Source organism: Aedes aegypti, unplaced genomic scaffold, assembly GCF_002204515.2.
Source record: "Aedes aegypti strain LVP_AGWG unplaced genomic scaffold, AaegL5.0 Primary Assembly AGWG_AaegL5_hic_scaff_1893_PBJ_arrow, whole genome shotgun sequence".
Lineage (NCBI taxonomy): Eukaryota > Metazoa > Arthropoda > Insecta > Diptera > Culicidae > Aedes > Aedes aegypti.
Window position 1 is genome coordinate 1 of NW_018735371.1, and position 22,471 is coordinate 22,471.

Here is a 22,471-nt window from a genome sequence, read left to right on the forward strand (position 1 = left end):
CTGAATCAGATTATATCACGAGTGATCGCAGGTTCCGTATAACACAATGCAACTGGTCTCAAGAATTACTTCCAGGAATACTCACAGCAATTTGTCCCGGAACATATATAAAGTTGGCTGTAGATTTTTTCATTAGATTTTCTAATAGATTTCGTAACGTCGGTAACGCCTGCCGTTAAAATCCGATGGAGATGATGTTCCACTCGATTATTTTGTAAGGTAAAGTGACATTTCGCTCCTACTGGATTAGCTGTCAAAATTACTTTGGTAATTAGGATTTAAATTTTACTTGAGCACTTTACTTTTAAAGTCCGTACTTCACTTAAAAAAGTTTTATGTAACAATTTCCTGCATTAGGGAAAGTGTACCAGTTATGGCCATAGTGATTCCCTATATGGTCATTTTGATAACTTTCACATTTTTAATCTTTTTGAATGTTTTGACAACAAGATATATCTTAAATCTTTCAAATTGTGAAGACACTCAAGTAAACGCGTATGGCGAAATAGGGAACCACTATGTCCATAACTGGTACACCTACCCTACATCTATATAATTACCTTTGAACATCTATATCATCCATATATTGACATAATTTCCATTTCATGTATCTTATTACATTTATTTCGATTTACAATCTGTTGATAATTGGGAGAGTGCATCAGGGCATCACTGGAGTGGAATGCCAGCCGAAGTATCTCTAACAGTTGCAATGGATTTGACGCGCCCTTCTTATAACAAACCATCTAATGGAAAGCTTAATAAGTAATGCGATTCTCATTATTACATTCGTTAGATTATACTGTTTGGAAGGGAGAACCTCTCGCGTGTTTCGTGTAGAGTAAGGTGGGGCAAAAGTTCGACCTTAGTGGTATAATCAAAGTTTCCAGGAAAATAATAGCAGATGAAACAAAACAAATACCATACAGCGAACCTTCATCATATTGGCTATGACTTTGCTGAACAAACTTGTGTCAAAATATTTACCCATTTTTAGTTATAACAGTTTCAAAATTGATTGTCTTATTCGAACTTTTGCCCCACCGGTGGGGCAAAAGTTCGAATCTAGTGTGGGGCAAAAGTTCGTTGGCTAAAACACAAAATATCAATACTTTTATGCCAGGCATACTTTTCACCAGCCGTAAACTTATGTTTGCCGAAAAATGCACACTAAATTTTCATCAAAAATGCCCAAAACAGGGTTAATTGTAATACACCCAAAAAATACCAGTTTTTCGCAAAACTAAGGGAAATGTAAAATTTTTGTGACATTTTTCGTACGATCAGGCAAAATTTCGCTAAATTTGAAGAGTAATATGTAGATTTCAGGAAATTTGAAAAAAAATTCCGTGGGTTTATACATGGGTCGAAACTTTTGCCCCGCAGATTCGAACTTTTGCCCCGCTATGGGCCTAAAAATTGATTCCAACCATTTATGGAAAATCTAATCCACGTCAAAGCATCCTTATGATAGGCCTAGAAACGCCCTTACATAAAATATTGAAAAAGATTTGATCTTCATTTGGTTCCATGCATCGAAAGTTTGACCAAATATTACAATATTTACGTCGAAAAACAACAAATAGCCATAACTTTTCCAAATCTCAATCGATTTTTATGATATTTGGAGTGAAAGTCTCTTACTTGAATAGCATTCGAACCACCATGACATTTCTAAGTTTTGATTTGATTTGAGCTAGAAATCTTAAAAAGAAACTCTTGCCCCACTCGAACTTTTGCCCCACTTTACTCTAAGTGTTTCTGCTTACAGGTCCACCAAACCCCTTTTGGTCCTTCATACAACGTAATATGAACACACATTAAGGGGGCAGGATCCGTCATTGATTTCGGAATTTTCAAAATCAGTTTTTTCATGCAAAATCATGAAAATTTCAATGAAAATGTGTTCACTGTATTCTATTCTCCAACCAAAACACAAGTGAACACATTTTTCATCGAATAATTTTTAGATTTTAGACAGAAAAACTGCTTTTGAAGTTTGATGATGACGATGATTACGATGACAGAGCGTTTGAGCGTTAATAATGAATATTAACCTTGCTATCCAGTGGAACCGCATGCAGAGCAATACTCAAGCTAGGATGGTGGTTATCTACATACATACATACATACAATTCTTAATGTTAATTTCCCTGGATTTTCACTACACATATTAGCAATTCTTGGGTGGTAAAAGACTGAACTTAAAATAGACCCTATTTGTGGTCCTTAGCCTCTTGTCCAGTAACTTCCTATCCGTACCTCCCCGTGGTGCCGCCTGGGGTACGAGTCACCGTAGAGAAGATCGGGTAACCAACTCCGGTGGGAATTTGGCACGGCACGTTGTAGCTGGAAGATTTCACATGAGAAGAGTATGTTCACTTTTCCATTGATTATTATGACGAGCAGTTAGAGGACTGAACACTAGTGTGGGACAAAATTTAGATTCTCGCTCCAGTCCACTTTTTGGATTGCATTTAGGTCCCACAAGAACTGTGCAAAATTTCAGCACGATCGGAGAAACTATATTTTAGCGCCAGCCGTTCAAAGTTTGTATGGGATTTACTATAGGAAAACTTGCTTTTGCAAAGAAAAATCGCCAGAGGTCACCCATTTACCTCTAAAAAAATTCTGAGCACAGACCTCGATAGGTATTTTTACGATGTAGAATATTGTGAAGACCGCAAAACAATCTGAAATTTGTGAAAAAAGTTATTCAATGAAAACCTAATGGCAAGGCGACGTTGATTAACACGTAAAGGAATAACAATAACAACAAATCGGGCAAAATTTCCGAATAGTCTATGCTTAATAACTTTTTTCACAAGCATCGGATTGCTTTGCAGTCTTCGGCAATGTTGTTCATCGTAAAAATACCTATCGAGATCTGTATTCAGAATTTTTATAGAGGTCAATGGGCGACCTCTGGCGATTTTCTTTGTAAAAGTAAGTTTTCCTATAGTAAATCCCATACAAACTTTGAACGGCTGGCGCTAAAATATAGTTTCTCCGATCGAGCTGAAATTTTGCACAGTTGTTATGGGACCTAAATGCAATCCAAAAGTGGACTGGAGCGAGAATCTAAATTTTGTCCCACACTAGTGTTCAGTCCTCTAACTGCTCGTCATAATAATCAATGGAAAAGTGAACATACTCTTCTCATGTGAAATCTTCCCAGCTACAACTTTGCCGAAGACCACATTTTGATTGGACGTAAGGATAATTTGTCATGGGACCTAAATGCAATCCAAAAAGTGGACTGGAGCGAGAATCTAAATTTTCATATAACCGTGTCCCAGGCTACTGAACACAAAGGTTCGCCATTCCCATAGTAATTTCCATAAAAACTTCAAATGGCGTGTGCACAAACAAATTTCTTCCGAATCACTTCAAATTTTGGGAGAATGATTTTTATCATAATTGATATCGTTTAAGCATAGGGGAGCAAAAACTTCAAAATTTGCATCAGTCTATTGGACATATAAAAAATAGATTAATTTTTGAGGATTTCTGTTGATCTTTATTAATTTTTTTTTTTTTTTTTTTTGAATCATGGGTATGAATAGTTTGACTGTCATACCCAGGTGTTTTGTGCGTAAGACATATCCTACCTGTCCTACCCAGTTCCCTTGCCACTGCTATCGATGTATGTTTGATATGTATTCTAGTCGGCTCGTAAATTATTTAAAGTGGAGTTGAAGGTTTGAGAATCGCTCCATAGTATATTTGTTTCGAAATGTTGAAAAATTATACATGAACTTATCTCAATTTCCACAGAAAACTATTTTTAAGCTAATGAATATAAAGTGTATCCCAGAAAGTATGGACATGACTTTTACAAAGAAAATAAAGATTGGACTCGGAAAAAATGCGACAATTTGTTTTGGGTGTAACTTTTTTTGCGTGGGTAAAAATCAATGAAATTTTGTGTAACACTATTTTTAGAGTTTAATGTTTATGTTTAATTTTATCGCAATCTATCAAGAAGTTTTCAAGATGCATTCGAATTTAGAAACAAGAAAAGCTACGCCAGAAATCTTGGGCGCGGTGATCGATAATCCTGGTCAGTCACACAGATGGATCGGCAAAAGGCTTGGAATTCCACCGTGTCCCGCGTTGTGAAGATGTTCCAGGAAACTAAGACCATCAAGCACGTTGGAAGCGGCCGAAAACGGAATACCCAGAGAAGGCGCGGAAGACAAGGCAGTACTTTAAGAATAACCCGAACCACAAATAACAGATGTGTAAGACCGATTGGAAAACTATGTAAGGCAATAGGGTCCTAAAGCCCTGTCCCGATTTTAGTGACAAACGCTTAAGTTTAGGCCAAAAACACATGTTTACTCAATTTTCCAATGTTTTCCGTTGGTTTAAGTCCGAAAAACATTTTTTTATGTTTTTTTTTTTAGATTTTGTCACATCACTTGGCTTAAACTCAAATTTTGGGTGAATTTTGTTTTCCGTGTCCCTTCCGAAATGTCAGATAGGAACAACCCCAGTGTTAAAACTAAAACCTCTGTGGTGTTTTTTGTCGACTAAGCGAACGTCAAACATGATCTCAAGTGTCAAGGTTCATATATGGACCCAATTTTAAAATTAATGTTTAAACATGATATAGCCGTGATTTGAGCGGGAAAAATTGCTAAAGTAGTTGAAGTAACATGCTCTTTCGTGTTGTTGAATAAAAACAAGATTTTATCATACATTTTAGGACCCAATTGATGGTCTTTTTAAATAGCAACACAAGTAGGAACATCGTGGTGGCGCTATTATCGCTAAGTTCTCATGGTGATATCAGTGGTGAATATGAAACATTTCAAGATACTTATATTCACCACTGATTGCCGCAATACGTTGTGTGACGGCGCTAGTGTTTTCAACGTGTTTTAGTTTGAATATTTACACAAGTTTTCAGAAGATATTTGTTCTGGCATAAACATCTGTTATCTGTACCCGAACCTTTCCACCCGAGACATGGCCAAAAAGGTCAATTCGTGGAACTGGGTCGTCCAGTAGACCATGAAGCGGTCTGGGCTACGTTTTTTAAGGTCAGGAAGACGCCAAACCGGACTGACTAATCCCTCGAGTTTATTGTCGGTACGTCCCGCATGGAGGTTCCGGAAATGTTCCGGAAGAGAAAGATAGATAAATTCGCGAAGTACCTGATGTGGCAGGCAGGCGATCTGCGAGTGCGGACGGTACAGCAAACCGTTCGTTACAGCCGGCACCATAAACGGGCAGATTTATCGAGAGGAATGCCCGCAGAAGCGATTGCTGCCCTTCCTCCGCTATCATCGTCGTCGGTCACACGCTGTTTTGGCCGGATCTCGCTTCATGCTAGTACGCCAAGCTTGTAATGGATCGGTATGAAGCGAAGGGCGAAATGTGGTCCCGTAGGAGGCGAACCTGCCAAATACACCAGAACTTCGTGTGATCGAAAAGTTTTGGGCGATAATTAAGAAGAGCGGAAAAACATTCAAAACCGATGAAGCTTTGAAGAAAAACTGGGAGAAATTGTGTATAAAGATGGGCAAAGCCTCGCCCAAGATCTCTTGAGCGGTATTAAGAGGGAGGAAAATCAATAAATAAATTATTTCAAAACATAGCTAATATACAGGGGATAGGCAAAATGATTGAGATAGGCAAAATTTTGCCCAAATTCAAATGCTTATAACTTTATTAAAAATGGATGAAATTGGATGCATCTGGAAGCAGTCGACGGCAAATTTGGTCCAGTTTTAGGAACTTCCTTGGCCATGCATATTGGCCACATATTGGCCACTAGATTTTCTGAGGTCATGTCCAAATGTCATTTTTTCTGTCGCTTGTATTTTTGTGTGGTGTAAAGTTAGATAGATGTTTGCAATTTTCCTAGAAACTAGAACTAATAGGAAGTTGAATGCCACCGGACGCATTAAGATTGGTTGGAAATCTTCAGAAATATGACCATTTCCGTAAAACTGGTTCCGGAAAGCATGGTCAGTCATGTTTGTATTTCCAATCATGTAAATATTATCCGGAGCTATATCCAAGTGGACACCAACCTTAAAAATGATGTTTCCTGCAGCGTATTCAGAACCATTAGATGCACAGACCACTCTATAGAACGTTCCAGGTGCCCTGGGGAAGTGGTCAATTAGGAACATATCCGGAACCATATCAATATGGGCATCAAACTTCATTATTTTCAAAGGTTATGCTTTCCGAAGCATTTCCAGCAGCACCAGCTGCCATAACCACTTTATAGTAGGTTCCAGGTGCCCCGGGGGATGTGGCCAATTCGGAACATGTCCGTTCATCTGTTTAGAATCACATTCTACCATAAACAGTAAGATCCATGTGACTTGGAAAATGGCGAGCATTTTCAGAACCACAATATATAATAATCACTCTATAGTATATTCCAGGGGCTCCTAGAGATGTGGCCAACTCGAAACATGACCTCATCCCCCAGGGCCCATGGAACCTACTATACAGTGGTCATATAAATAAGTTGCGCTGTAAATACTTCTATTAGCATCACCTTCAAAAATCTTGATGTTTTTACCCATATTGATGTGTTTTCGGACATGTTTTGAATTGGCCACATCCCCGGGGCACCTGGAATTTACTATAAAGTGGTCATGGCAGCCGGTGGTGTTGGAAATGCTTCGGAAAGCATAATCTTTGAAAATCATGAAGTTTGATGCCCATATTGATATGGTTCCGGATATGTTCCTAATTGATCACTTCCCCAGGGCACCTGGAACCTTCTATAGAGTGGTCTGTGCATCTAATGGTTCTGAATACGCTGCAGGAAACATCATTTTTAAGGTTGATGTCCACTTGGATATAGCTCCGGATAATATTTACATGATTGGAAATACAAACATGACTGACCATGCTTTCCGGAACCAGTTTTACGGAAATGGTCATATTTCTGAAGATTTCCAACCAATCTTAATGCGTCCGGTGGCATTCAACTTCCTATTAGTTCTAGTTTCTAGGAAAATTGCAAACATCTATCTAACTTTACACCACACAAAAATACAAGCGACAGAAAAAATGACATTTGGACATGACCTCAGAAAATCCGGAACATCTCCGGTGTCCAGTGGCCAATATGCATGGCCAAGGAAGTTCCTAAAACTGGACCAAATTTGCCGTCGACTGCTTCCAGATGCATCCAATTTCATTCATTTTTCATAAAGTTATAAGCATTTGAATTTGGGCAAAATTTTGCCTATCTCAATCATTTTGCCTATCCCCTGTATAGTTATGTAACTCTGAAAATTTGAGAAGTATCCGATTTAAAATGAATGTTTGGTGATCATTTTTTGTGTGTCACCACCATTCAATTTTTTATTTAAATAGATTTGAATTATCTTTGATAGAGAACACTTGATATAATGGTAAGATTCGATAACATCACTTGTTGTTCTCTCCACATAGGACAACATAATGAAATTATGACTTTTCGGGTATTTTCTATAGAAATAAATCTCAGATTTTCATAAATCAAGTCCCTATACTCATTTTTTAAATTTATACATGTTTCAACGTAATTTGGTTTTGACTATTTAAAAATTTGATCAAATCTATACTGCCCTTCTACGCCTATTTGTCCATTGTTCTATGTAAACCTTATGGACTGTGGGACAAATATGCGTAGAACGGCAGTATAATCGGATTTTTTGTTTCTATTCAAATTTATTATACTTAAGTTTCAAATTTGGATTGAAATAAGTGATAATCTTATAATTAATCATGTCGTAAGATAAAAATCATGTCGTGGTAAGAACCTTGTGCACTTCCATAAGAAATTCTACTATGATGCCGATATAATTTACGTGTATCGCCCGAATAGAATTTAGGAAGTCCGGGAAGTTCGGGATTTGAATGGAAAATCTGATGAGATTTCTGTGAAAATTGTACTGTACTATCATGAAGGAAACCAATAAGCGACCGAATCTGTTGGTTGACCGACCCTACGTTGAACCAAGCTGCAGTAAGGGACCCGGCAGAACGCCGCATGAAGAAGACGGAGTGCGAGGAGATGAAACAGCTGTGCCGGTCTCAAGAAACACGGAAGTTCTAGCAGAAGCTCAATGCATCTCGCAATGGCTTTGTGCCGCCAACCGAGATGTGCAGGGATAAGGATGGGAGCATCTTGACGAACGATCCTGAAGATGGAAACCAACCATCCCCCACTTTGAGTTAGTTCAGTGTGCCATTTACCAGCTCAATAGCAATAAATCTGATGGAAAGGCTGGTATCGGAGCTAAATTCGTAATGATGGACCAGGAAAGGCTGGTAATTTGTCCGCACCGGCTGATAGGCACAATCTAGGAAACGGAACAGCTACCGGAGGAGTGGAAGAAGAGCTAATATGCCCCATCTACAAGAAAGGCGACAAGTTGGATTGTAAGGACTTCCGAGCAATCGTCATCCTAAATGCGGCCTACAAAGTGTTATCCCAGATCATTTAGAGCTAATATGCCCCATCTACAAGAAAGGCGACAAGTTGGATTGTAAGGACTTCCGAGCAATCGTCATCCTAAATGCGGCCTACAAAGTGTTATCCCAGAACATTTTCCGTCGTCAGTCGCCTGTAGTAAACGAGTTCGTAGGAAGTTATCGATCCTGCTTTCTTGACGGCCGATCAACAACGGACCAGATCTTTACTGTTTGGAAAATCCTTCAAAAATATCGTGCATACCAGGACCCAACGCATCACCGTTTCATCGATTGGAATGTGGTATACAATAGTATCGACCGCGTAGAGCTATGGAAAATCATGGACGAGAATAGCTTTCCCTACGGCGACTCTACGGCGAAATCCAGAAGGTGGCCATAGCTGGAAGGATACGATGGGCAGGGCATGTTGCAAGAATGCCGGACAGCAACCCTGCAAAGATGGTGTTCGCGTCGGATCCGGTTGGTACAAGAAGGCGTGGAGCGCAGCGAGCTAGGTGGACGGATCAAGTGCACAGTGTATGGTAGTAAAGCCGACTTTGTGGACGAACCAGATCTTTACAGTGTAACATAAATTACTACAATGATGCTTCAATATTGAGTCCTTTTGCATCATTTGATAATCGATTTTAAATCGGCATACGATAGTATTCACCGCATATATGCTCAACTATGGAAGATCCTGGACATGGACAGCTTTCCCAGGAAGCCCAGGTGATGGACGGTGTACAGAACAGCGTGATAATCTAGAATACTTCAGATCGCTTGATTTTTTTTTTCTATTTTATTTATTTATTAAACTTGTTTCATTACAAAATTATGGTGTAACAATTACGAGTCCCACTGAACATTGTTCTTTAAAGGGGTCGTTTAAATTTCAATGTAGTTTCACAGGCCTATGGCATGAAGTCCCGGGTTTGACAGCCGACGTGCGATTTTAACGGAGCCAATTAAGTTGTTTGCTGCGCAGATGACATGGATTTTATTGGCTTAACAATAGGAACGGAAGTTTCACACGTCCGTAAAAACGTTTCACTGTGAGTCTGAAAGTGCAGCAATGAAAACTAAATCACCTTGTCAAACGTACATAAAGTGACTAAACAACAAAAAGAGCATTACTGCATGCGCAAAGGATAGGACCATATTTTAGCTGGTATGCACCGGATTCAACGTTAGGGGACGAGAACTATTCAATTACGTATTAACAGCTAGTGGTAGCTGAAAAAAATATAGGTTCTGAACTTCGGGCGTTAACATTTTCGTCTGTGAAATTCATATCCTTCTGGAGGTAGAAAGAAAGAGATCATATAAGAAAACTACTGAGCTTTAGATGTTATAAAGAGTGGAAGATTCATTGGCCTCCCTTCGGAGGTTACCAACGAATCTTCGAGTAGTTAGTCTTGAGTCATAACACATCAAACGAAATCAAATAAATTAAAATGTCAATATTCTTCTAGGAACCATTGTACAACGGATTTCGTTTTAAATCAAACATTCTTCGGTCACTGATGTTATAAAGCATTTAAATATCGAAGATCTAGCCCCTCAAAACCCCTTCATTTTAAGAGCAATGAGAAATATAAGCTTAAACGAAATACATATTTGTTGAAAAATGTGGAAATAAAAGAGTAAGATAAATTTAAAGCTTATCAATATCATGCAGCAGGTAATAAGAATAGAAATAAAGCTTAAGAAACTGTGTGTAAAAAAAAAGTTCTTGGAAAGATGCTCTTTGTGAAATAAATTGAGGTGCAATGGTCAAACTAATAAATATTATCGAATAGCGTAGATTTTTCGATGATTTCAGTTGGATGTGACTAGAGTAGGATAAATTGCAATCGTTTCCAGAACAATACTGCTCAACCTGCGTATGAAAATTCTAACCAGCGTCAAAAGCAAATCAAAACAATACCTCGATAACGACCAATCGTTTGGTTTCGGTGTAAAGAAATAAAGACACAACTCATAGCACGACAAACTCAAAATGTTGGGAGTTTCAATTTTTGAAAGGGAAACTAATCAAAATACTGTTCCTTAGCTAATTTGCCTTCTAATAAGCTGCTGCCGTTTGTGATTATTTCTGATGCCAAAACAAGTACGCTTTCGTATCAAAAAAGTCAGCTACCAGTATTCGAAAAAGTAGTAGTTATAGGGAACGATACTCACCACCAACACGTTACTTTTAATTTAGTGACTTGTGTTGTCGAAAATGGATTGAACCCATGAAATTATGCTAAAATTCAGCACAATCGTACTGAGTGGTTTCTACACCCTGCTGGCATTTTCTCGAGTTCAACGGAGTGATGCGCTACTCTGGGCCAACTGAGGGACCCAGAGAATGTTTGGCAGCGCATCCTCCGGAGAAAAGGGATTTATGCTAAAATTTAGCATAATTGTTCAATCAGAGCTTCTTACTTACATACACGGTGAGCACCGGAGGGCGCACGTGGTATTACATCATATTCTACCAACCAAACACTGGCTGGTATATGCTTAAAGACAGCTTTCAAGGCGCTTGGCATAATTTTACGGCATAATGAGCGGCGCACTATGCCGTCTTAGTGATTGGCATTTCAGCGTTGGAATTTTACTGACTCTGACGATTCTGTTCTGATTTAAACCATCTTTTGAATTCGAATGCAATTGAGGGGGACACCTAGCTTTACTACGCTTCTAATTTGGACAGGGGTTTTCGCTTTGGTTTGATTTTCGAGTTTCGATTTCGCTTTGCCAGAAATGCACTACACCGAGGGGCGATACTCACCAAATGAATAATTCCAGCAGCTGTTAACCACACTGATATAAAAATTGATACTAATTGTGCCAAACGTATTGAACTAGATGTTTTAAGTATATTCAAATATTGTAATATATCCGGGACAGTCATAAGACGTAGCGCTCGTAGGAAACGTAGACCTAAAACGAAAGCGATTTTCGATTAGTGTAACTGGGTCAGGGGGGGGGGAAGAAACTATCAAGCGCCACTTACCGATCCATGTCCGATCTAAATATATTGACACAAAGGACGGGGGTATCGTAAAATAATCTACAAAACTGTACATCTCTAACATAAACCAAAGCTTATCGGACGCTGCTATAAACTGTAAAAAGGAAAAAAAAATTAGTCGATTATGCAACCTAATGGCCAACAGACACTACTTACTCGTATAAAAAAGTAAACCATAAAAAATATGTTGAATGCTAGATCAATTTGCTGGGTGACGTTGTCGCTCCACTTTTGACATCGTTCGACTTCTTCGCTCGACGCGTCTATAAAGTAGATGATGAGGGATGCGATGCTAAGGATGAATACGAGTACAACCTGTGCGGGGAAGAAATCATTCGTTGTACATTAGTATTGGCTACAAAAGTAAAACTAACAGACAGGATTCTGGCAGTGGCTATATATACTAAACTCTGAGATTATAACAAATCTTCGAGCTGTTTAGTGGAATACCTATAAGTAGATGGAAAAATCGAAATTAGTACTATACCATTTAATTCCAATAGAGTTTGTATCCTTTGATAAATACGCGTATTTCGACCTCAACTGTAAGGCCGTCTTCAGTGTCGTGTATTAGACTCCACTTCAGAAGTCACCATTAGATGTAAGTTAAATCATTGGGGCTTTATGTAGCCTAATTAACCCGTATAGGCCTGAGTGAAAGCAAAAATACTAAAACATTTACCACTCAGCGAATACTAAACGGATTCAAATAATTTTTTGTCAGTATACTGGCCCACATATCTAGTTTCAAGAAATGGCCGAAAGAATTTGGGAATACTCCTGTTGCCGGAGTTATTGTGGTGGGTCACTGGGTCAAGTCGGGTAGAAAAATGCGATTTTTTGGGACATGCCAAGTTATCTTTAATTTTTTCCAATGGCAGTCATTTTATTTTGCATAAATTATTAAGATCTGATATTCAACATTATAAATGAATAATTTTGCACCTTTTAGAGTGTACCATATGCGACCAATCGGGCTTAATGTCCTGAAGAACCGGCTCAATATTTGTTAGGTATTTAACCATTGATTGATTGATTTGACTTTATTAACGAGATTTTTAGCCCTGGGCTAGTTCATCTCGGGACCAACGGCTTTACTTCCCTTCCGAAGGAAGTCGTCACTATAACTTTTTACGTCATAGGTGACTATGTCGGGGATGGGATTCGACCTGTATTTAACCATTTCAAAACTCTAAAATTATAGATCGAACATAATAGCTCATTAAAATTGTGCACTTTTTCATAAATTTGAGGCATCCCGGGGACCCGAAAATGGTCATTTATAGGATCAATCAAATACAGTTGACATAATTATTCAATTTAATCGATTATCAGAAGATTTACGCTGATGCGTTTTTCTTAAAACTCCTTGATATTGTGGCTACATTATAGCCAATTCTGGATATTATCTGTGACTTGAAATTTGCCCACCTCCAGGGGCACAGAAGCACGAAACCCTTGCCACCCGACCAGACCCAGTGATCCACCGCAATAACTCCGGCCACATGAACATTCCCGAGATTCTTTGACCACTTTTAGAAGCTAGATATGTGTACGAGTATACTGACAAAAAATCATTGAAATCCGGTAAGTATTCGCTGAGCGGTGAGAGTTTTAGTATTTTTTCTTTCACTCAGGCCTATACGGGTTAATAGATAAATATTATTTTATCATAAAGTGATGAAAACTGGTACACCTACCCTACATTCTTCACTTCTTGGATGAACTTTGAACTTTGAAAGCCGACTTTCTAAAAAATTGGTGGTCTTAGAAAGAAAGGTATTAACATATCAACATTAAGCTTCTCTGAATGATTATTTGTTTTTGAAGCGCTTTTAAACTTATTTTACTTGGAAAATTAGCTGTTGATCGACTACTAGCTAGTGTCTGTTCTTTTGTATGAGATATTTTTGTAAACTTGTGGGGCCTTCCTTTGCCGAGTGGCTAGAGTCCACGGCTACAAAGCAAAGCCGTGCTGAAGGTGTCTGGGTTCGATTCCCGGTCGGTCCAGGATCTTTTCGTAAATGAAATTTCTTTTACTTCCCTGAGCATAGAGTATAATCGTACCTGCCACACGATATACGAATGCGAAAATGGCAACTTTGACAAAGAAATCTCTCACTTAATAACTGCGGAAGTGCTCATTGAACACTAAGCTAAGAGAAGCAGGCCCTGTCCCAGTGAGGACGTAATGCCAAGAAGAAGAAGAAGAAGAAGTTTTGTAAACTTCTACATAGAATAAGTTCACTGTGTTCTTTCATCACTCGTTCACGTTTTTACGCAATTCCTCCAAACTTTTCGCTAATCATCCCGCAACTAGCCGGGTACACTGTTACGCCCCATACAAATCATCGGTCAAAGTCCGAGCAGCATAGTTGCACTGGCTAATTGAAGACACGAAGTGTCAGTACTGTCTCCCCATTAGCTCACGTGATCCGGCTGCTCCGGGTAGCGGCAACACAGAACGTGACTCTCACTCGCCCTCAATAATGCCATCCCCGTCGCTCCGAATTTCACGTCTAGTCTCCTTTCAGTCATCGCCTTGGCGCAATCGAATATGGGCGTTGTTGTAAACAGCGTCAATGTCCTCCGCTGCTGCTGATGTAGAGCACTTGGTAGGCAGTTAGGTTGGTAGGGGAAGACGGCCAAAGGTGGCCCATATTTATATGGAAAAATTCAAATCGTAAAAATCTTATATTACATTACAAATTACAATATTAGGATCAGGATTCCACCAGAATCCCATTAAGGTTTCTTCCTAAATCTAATGAATAATTATATAAGGATTTTATTAAAATTCGTCTCATAAAATATATTAGAAATAAAGCGGATTTATGTAAAACTCTCGGAATCTGTGTGATTTTGTATATCTTTCACAAACAATAAGTAAAAGGAAACATTGATAACACACGACCAAATTCTACGATAATTTTAAATGACAAGTAGCGGCTTTGGCTTTGTTTTATGTGGAAATCGAGAAATGTTTTTTATTATGAGAGTCGTTTAAGTTGAAAAAGATATCGTATTAAATGATCGAATTTGGTTAACATACGTTTTATCTTGTAGATATTGCGATGACGCATTTAACACCTGATTCTCCTACCTACTACTACGATTCACACTTGATTTGGAACGCGAAAAGTATGGGTGGGGACCACCGATGGAAATGGGAGCAAATCGTCAGGGCCAACACGAGAAACGTTTAGAGCACTTGTGACAGGCCGAGCTATTAATTGGATTTGCTCTTTTTGCATTTCGGGTTGTTTATTCGTCAAAGCCGCCGGCCATATGAATGAAGAAGCTTCTGCTCCCAGGAGTTTCCTGGTTGAGTCAGTTTCTGCAGAGCTGCTATCGATATGGAGTCGAGCAAATAAGGTTCAAGTTTTTGAAATCTGTCACATAAGATCGTTTCTTTCGTACGTATGTGTGTTGCTTTCATCCTAAGCAGAAAAATGTGCTATCTATTTTGGATCGTTTTGCAACCGGGGCAACGCCGTGTCAATCCAAGCTTGACATCTGTCTTTCGGCGGAAGGATTTTTTTTTCTAGTTTGCAGCTTGCGTTGTTTGCTTTTGTGAGAGATCGCAATGAATTTGACAAACTCCAAACAGCAACGGTTGTGGTATTCCGAAGCAGCAGATGATGTATCTTACGTTGATGGCAAAATATGCCAATTAGATATCAATCAGGCTGGGATAAGTATGGCATTGTATTGAATTAAAGATATACACTCAGTTTCAATCCGAGACCATCGGAAATTTTGTCAGAAACTCTTCTATAATAATTATTATTATTATCTTTATTAAAGAGACTTTCAGCTCAGATCGTGGCTGGTTCGCCTCTGAGAACTCTTCTAGAATAATTGTCCTATAAATTTCAGCGAAAGTTTTTTTTTTAAGAATGGTGTCAGCAACAACTACTACGAGTTTTTCAAGCAATTTTCCCACGAAAATCGCTACGTACTCCTCCAACACTAGGCAAACAAATTTAAAAATCACATTGAGGGTATTCAAATCAAAATGTAACACATATATAAAACTAGTGCTCCCGGCAAACTTCGTCTTTCGTCAAGTAGGCTGTTGAAAAACGCCATGAATCGTCCCATACAAAATGGCGGATCCGATCACTCTCGTTTTTCAAACTTTTCCGGTGATTATGCTTAGATAAATAACCCAAATAAGGCGGAGCACTTCAGGAATTTAACTATGAGAAAATTTTCAAAATCCGATACCCCTTTCTTGAGCCATTTGGTGACAAACAAACACAATTCCATTTTTATTTATATAGATGTCTGTATACATCCATTCATTAACAGAAAATCGAAACTTTGTCATAAGAACAAGCTTTATTTAGACCTTCAAATAAATTTCCAGGCCAGCCATGTTGTACAGTCATCTCTCCCTTACTCGATATTGAAAGGACTATCGAGTTAGGGAGGTATCGAGTTACAGAACACAAAACCAGTGCAACTGCGATCTAAGGTACCATCGAGTTAGCCATGAAAACCAGCTTTTACTATGGTTCTCTAACTCGATATCGAGATACGGAATATCGAGTAAGGGAGAGTTAACTGTATGTTGTACCAATATGGACTAGCTGTTGTAATGCCAGGAAAAAAGCTCTGCAGAGGGATCAAAATAAAATTGTGTAAATTATACTGATAAGTACAAAGAATATCCAATGTTGAAACATTAATAATTTTAGACAAAAATCGTTGCAATCTTCTATTGCCACGATTAATGCGTTATATATTTAGGTTAAGTTTATCGAAAGTTTTTTTTTTTTCTTTCCTTCGCTGCCGTGAATCGCAAGTCAGTCGCATCTGTAAAAAATAGGCATTGTGAAAATTGGCTGTGAAGTTTCTAAACTCGTTTTCCATACGCAAATAAAAAATCCAGAGAATTGTTCAAACATGTTCAAATCTATAGTGGGACTGATATGCGGTTGCTTTTCATTATGGGACAATTTGACTAGCTGTTTTTTTTTTTCATTTTTATTCGAACAAATCATCTTATTTTATTAGTGCAGCTGAAAGAGCATTGGAGGATATGTTGTAAGCTGAACTCATTTTTGAACAATTTTTGACGAAAACGCTGATGGGACTGCCTTGCGATTCACGGCAATATAAGCAAAATTTTGAACTGCTACGACGAATGAAATGTAATTTGTCGTTAACAAAATGGTTATAGATGCTTTATTTAGTTTTACCAAACTAGGATGATAGTGTTGTCTAACACAAAACACCTAGATATAAGAAATGAATGTAATGATACTAACAAAAAAATAAGAAAAATCGGTTGTATGACATTTGCCAGAAAACCATTTGCCAGAAAGCCGTTTGCCAGAATCAATTTGCCAGAATGGATCATTTGCCAGAAAACCATTTGCCAGAATGGACCATTCCCCAGAAAGTCATTCCCCAGAAAGACCATCTCCCAGAAAAAATATTACTACATTACTTTGCTTTGTGTAGCAATATTTAGGTGTGTAAAATCTTTCGAATCATTATGATTTTCAGCGTACGATACATAATTATATGCAAAATAATTGTGACGTAAGTTTTTAAGCTTTTTGTTTGATAAAATGTTTTAAACTAATAATGATATCATAAACTTATTATATAGATAGCTGCAGGGGTAAACATGCGGCTATTCAGCAAGCTGATGGACGTGAGTTCGAATTCCACCGGGCGAAGATTTTATTGGATTGAAAATTTTCTCGATTTCCCAGGGCATAGAGCATATTCATATCGGCAATACGTTATACACATGCAAAAATGATCAAGTTCTCAGTTAATAACTGTGGAGGTGCTCGTAAGAACACAAAGCTGAGATTTGGCTCTGTCCCAGTTGGGACGTAACACAAGATAAGAAGAAAAAGGTGTAATAGATTTCCGAGGTTTTCATAGTTTCTGAGAAATAACTTGTTTTTTTTAATGTTAAAATAGTCATCAATTTTATACAAGCTATTAGGGGTCGTCCATTAACCATGTGTTCATTTATGGGAGGATGGAAGGGGGCCTGGCCAATGACCACGATACAAACAATTCTTTTTAAATTTGTGTATGGACGAAAGACACCGTGGAGGTAAAAAATCCGAAAGAATTGACCACGTTGTTAATGGACAACCCCTTATAGGACTGTATTTTCAACATTCTATTAATGATTTTCCCTTCTTTGAAGATTAGGCTGTTCTTTAGGGCTAACTAATTCAAGGACTTATATACTTCATAGGAGATTTACCCTTCTTTATATCATTGGCTTGTCTTTATAATTGTACTGTGTGTTTCTGGCTGCAGTTAACAAAAGGAATGGAAGTAATGTAAACAAGGTTATGTCATCTCAATTTTAAATAATTACAGCTAAAAAAAATCAATATAGGACTGCTGTCAATAAAAATGTCTGTAAAAAGGATTTATGTAAAAAAATGCAAATATCGGGAAATGGACAATCAATATATGTCCTCAAATAAAAACAACTAAATTGAAAGTGATTCAATAATGGAATATTTACCATGACCTTCATCTAATTTCTCATTGAAGATTACTCGAGTGATTCCGAAAACATTAATCTTCATTACCGACTTGTTTCGTAGAGCAAGCGACAGAATATGAGAAACCAATATATGTGTGTTTTTTTGGTTTCCACCATTAATCATGGCCACGTAGCAGTCCTGCTAAGAATTTCAAAATATCTCCGGTTCCAGATAGCTAAAACTAGCAATCAGGGTAAACACTGAAGATTGAAGAGTTTTCCGGCAGCCTATCGCAAATGTTGTAAAACTACTTTAAAACAATACATAATTCAGTTCAAATTATTATTAAGAGTAAAACAGTTTAACGTTCTTTTCAAGGACTGAATAAGGCCGGAACAAATTTGAAATTTTACTTTTGTCACCCCCCCCCCTTCAAATTTTTCAAAATGTCAGAAGGGGGAAATAAATAAAATGTTTTATTGTCAGTGTTGGTTTTCATTATCTGTCGTGTTTTTTTCTAGTTTTAAATCTGTTTATTATTGTTAACAGGCTTGTGGTTTTTCTTGAACGTTCACAAAATAGAATACTTTACTTTCCATGAATTATCAATTATTCTATAAACCTTCAAATAACTGAATAAACCTTCAAGGAACTCAATTATCTGAATACCGTAATCCGGGGTATCATTGATCAGCGGGGTAACATTGATCGGAATTGCTCATCTCGTAATAAGTTGGTATCATCATTTAATAATGAAACATTTCCAAAACATGAATGTTGCTTCTCTTTCTTATATATATGAGCTATTGAAAATTAGAATTTTTGCAAAAATTGCGTTAACTTTACGCGTAAGTTTGTCATGTTTGCGAAACAATGATTTCAATGGTCAAGGATGACACCACCGAAAATTCATGTCTCACATAAGTTCTGCAAGCGATATGAGCAAGGGAAATGCGGTTCTCACTAAAAATGGCATCGCCAAAAACGATTCCGCTGTCAAAACTTTTATAAGTATGTTCAATTAGACAACATTAACGAATTACTTTTAAAAATGTAGAATTCCCTTAGGAAATTGCCTACCTTTAGGCGTATTCCGCTGTTCGAGGTGTTTTTAATTTTGAAATAACTCAAAAAGTAAATGCGATGTAAGCGTTTGGACATCATATTCGGCTTCAGGGGCCATGATTTAAGTAAGTAACGACATTTTCAATATTACCGAACGTTGTTTATATGGATGATCAATGTTACCCCATATCAGCTAAATGAAAAAATCACATAAAACATTTTTGTAAACATGCTTAAATCCTCCAAAAAACAAATTACAGTATATAGTCACGAGCTATGGTTGGCAGTACTTGTTTTAAAAATATAAAACTCAGAAAATTTGCATTTTTGAATTAAATATTTAAGAAATATCCTAAAAACTGATCAATGTTACCCGGGATTACGGTACATCTTTTCCCCGGGGAATTATTTTTTTTTCTGGACGTATAAATATTGAAATCATCATTACCTTGTTTTCATTATGTTGTGTAAATGTTATGAATGACTCTATTAAGGCTCAAGAATCAATCATTCAATCATCAGCAATCATCAAAAATTAAAAACCAGTTTTTTCGTTAAAATTTCAACCAATCATTACGAAAATCTATCATAGTATTTCAGACAGCAAGTGCAATGCAATGATACATTTTCTCGAACATTGCTTCAATTTTGAGCAAAAAAACTGGTTTTGAAATTTTGTAAAACGATGATGGTTATTTTCCTCTTAATATTCAAACTGAATGTAGAAACATTGCCATCAAGTTGCTTTCCTTCCTACGCCCACTTGTGCCTTGTTTCTTGCAAGCATTAACGAATGTAAGATATTGTGTCACATTCGCTAATGTTTGCAAAGAACATGGCACAAGTGGGCGTAGAAATGCAATATACTTCACAGTGCCAGTTTTATTCAAATCTAGTGAAATATTTTCACAACAAGAAGGATAAAACATACATGTTATATCAAGTTAAAACAATCTAAGTTTAATTTCATGTTCTAAGTGCAACATTTTCGCAGTGTTCTTAAGATTGTAACTAGTTGATACACAATTTAAAAGTTGTTCTTGTTGATTTTATCAATTTAGTATTTTCTCTCACTAAAACTCAAGATTATGGGTGAAAACCCTTTAGCTTTTTGTTATGAAAATTCTAGTTATGAAAAATGTTATACGATCAGTTTGATTGAGGGGTATACACTGCAAAAAAATGATAAATTTACCTGAATTTCCATTTTATTATTTATTGTCCCCCCCCCTCAACACATGTTGATGGAAAGTGACAAAAGAAGATTTCAAGATTTGTTCCGGCCTAATGTATTTAAATATATTACCGAAAGAACATTAGGTAGTCATTTGAGTTATATTGTTCCAATGATTATTGGTGCTAAACTGATCATATTTCAAACATAATTTTCCCTTCTTTCACTCATGCGAAGGATTTTAACAACATAGACTAAATAACACGGATCGATCAGTTGCGTTGTTTTATATATATTCAAGATACAAAAATGACAAATATCGAAAATTTCGGTATGCTTGAGGTGAAGATGCATCGAAGCCAAACCTCAAATTTTCAAGAGCATAAACCTCGAGAACAGCCAGCGGTTTGAGCTGAAAACTTAATCGATTGGTCACACACATTGGTGGTGACCAATCGATTAAATTTTTAGCTGGAATGGCTGTTTGGGTCTCTAGATTTGCGCTCTTGAAAATTTGAGGTTTGGCTTCGATGCATCTTCACAAATATGTCGATCAATTGATATAAAGGTTGAAAACGAATTACAAAAAATGATTCTGGGGAATGGTTTTCTGGTCCATTCTGGGGAATGGCTTTCTGGCGAATGGTACATTCTGGGGAATGGTTTTCTGGCAAAAATCATTCTGGCAAATTCAGTGCGCATCGTACCTTCGTGCTGTGCGTACACGAATTCTCTCTGCTCTTGGAAGTTTTCTTAAAAACTACCTAAAGCAATAAAACAGTACTTTTCAGTGCTACACAAACAGTACTTTTCAGTGCTAAAATTAAAAACGGTACTTTTCAGTGCTACTTAAACAGTACTTTTCAGCACTATTTTTTCTACTATTGATCCCTTTACGATCCTTGTTTGGACCCGTGCCTTCGATTTTTCGTTGGACCCGTTGGCGAAAGCTAGCGGTGGTAATCCTTCTTGGACACCGTCTAGGGAAAAAACCTCTCGAAGGTCACGTCTTTCTCGTTTATTAACTAAACATGGTATCAACAACTAACAAAAGGAAGGGTGAATCTCTGAATTCACTACTTCCTTCCAAAAAAGTGGGTTTTAAAACTGTCACTACACGTGGCAAGAATGGAAGAAAGGACGCTTCCCCGGAATGCGAACTTTCTTCCAAGGGTGAAATGAATAGTTGTATTGAAATGAGCAATCAGTTCGATGCTCTAGACAAATTTTCCGAACACCAAATCGAAGCAGCCTCTAGCCCAGGCTCTTTGATTCAAGTGAGGAAGCAAAGAGTGCCGCCTATCGTGGTCAGTTGTTCCGAATTTGGGGGATTTAGGCAGGAGATCTTGAACTCCATTAGGGGAATCAAGGTTTCCTTCCAAATCGCAAAGAAAGGAGACTGTCGCGTTTTGCCGGAAACTCTTAAAGATCGCGAACTTCTTCTCAGATATCTTGAAGAGAAGAAGCACAAATTTTTTACTTATGACGACAAAACTGAACGTTTGTTCAAAGTCGTCTTGAAAGGTCTCTCAAGTGACTATAAGTCACCTGAAGAGATCAAAAATGGAATAAATGATTTACTTGGATTTTCCCCAGTCCAAGTAATCATTATGAAAAAGAGAACCCAATCTGGCATTGTTCGGAAAGGGCTTTCTCAAGAATATTATTTATTTCACTTTAACAAAAAAGAACTAAATAATATTAAAGCTTTAGAAAAAGCTAAACTTATGTTCGATGTCCGTGTGACGTGGGAACATTTCCAGAAACCTGGAGGAAATTACCAGAACCCCACTCAGTGCCGTCGGTGCCAAAAGTGGGGTCATGGTACAAAAAATTGTCGCATGGATGCTAAATGCATGATTTGCGGAGGTTCTTCTCACGCTAAGGACGACTGTCCTGTGAAAGAAGATACCAGAAAATTTCAATGCGCCAATTGCAAGGGCCCTCACAAAGCTAACTTTTGGGAATGCATTTCACGCAAAAGAGTCGTTGAGGCTCGTGCCAAGCAGATGAAGGATAATATCCGTTACGATAACGGTCGTTTCCGGAATTTGCCTGGTAGAGTATCGAACAATGCTCATTTTTCAGTTAACGATCGCTTGATTAGGAATCATACCCACCAGGAAGATCATAATCATGCTCATTCACAAAGAAATTTTAATCCGTCGGGTAGCCGTTCGAATCTTTCAATTTCGAATGTATCTACCCACGGTAAATCCTTTGCCGATATCGTAGCAGGTAATTTGAACTCTTCCCCTGTTCGTTCCATGAGTACCCATTCTACTTGTTTCAAATCAA

General features: G+C 37.7%; 1 protein-coding gene across 2 annotated transcripts in view; it reads right to left on the bottom strand.

Annotated features, from left to right (window-relative positions):
* Nucleotides 1-9,252: 9,252 nt before the first annotated feature.
* Nucleotides 9,253-22,471, bottom strand: part of LOC5578933 (calcium-activated potassium channel slowpoke) — a 61,560-nt gene continuing 48,341 nt past the window's right edge. Inside the window, exons 3-5 of one of the 2 annotated variants that reach the window (XM_021856606.1) lie at nucleotides 11,618-11,776; nucleotides 11,444-11,555; nucleotides 9,253-11,370 (exon numbers count right to left, since the gene is read on the bottom strand). In XM_021856606.1, the coding sequence (XP_021712298.1) occupies nucleotides 11,120-11,370; nucleotides 11,444-11,555; nucleotides 11,618-11,776 (522 nt within the window). In that variant the 3' untranslated portion in view covers nucleotides 9,253-11,119. The remainder of the gene's footprint in view (nucleotides 11,371-11,443; nucleotides 11,556-11,617; nucleotides 11,777-22,471) is intronic. The other variant, XM_021856607.1, reaches the window with a different exon arrangement.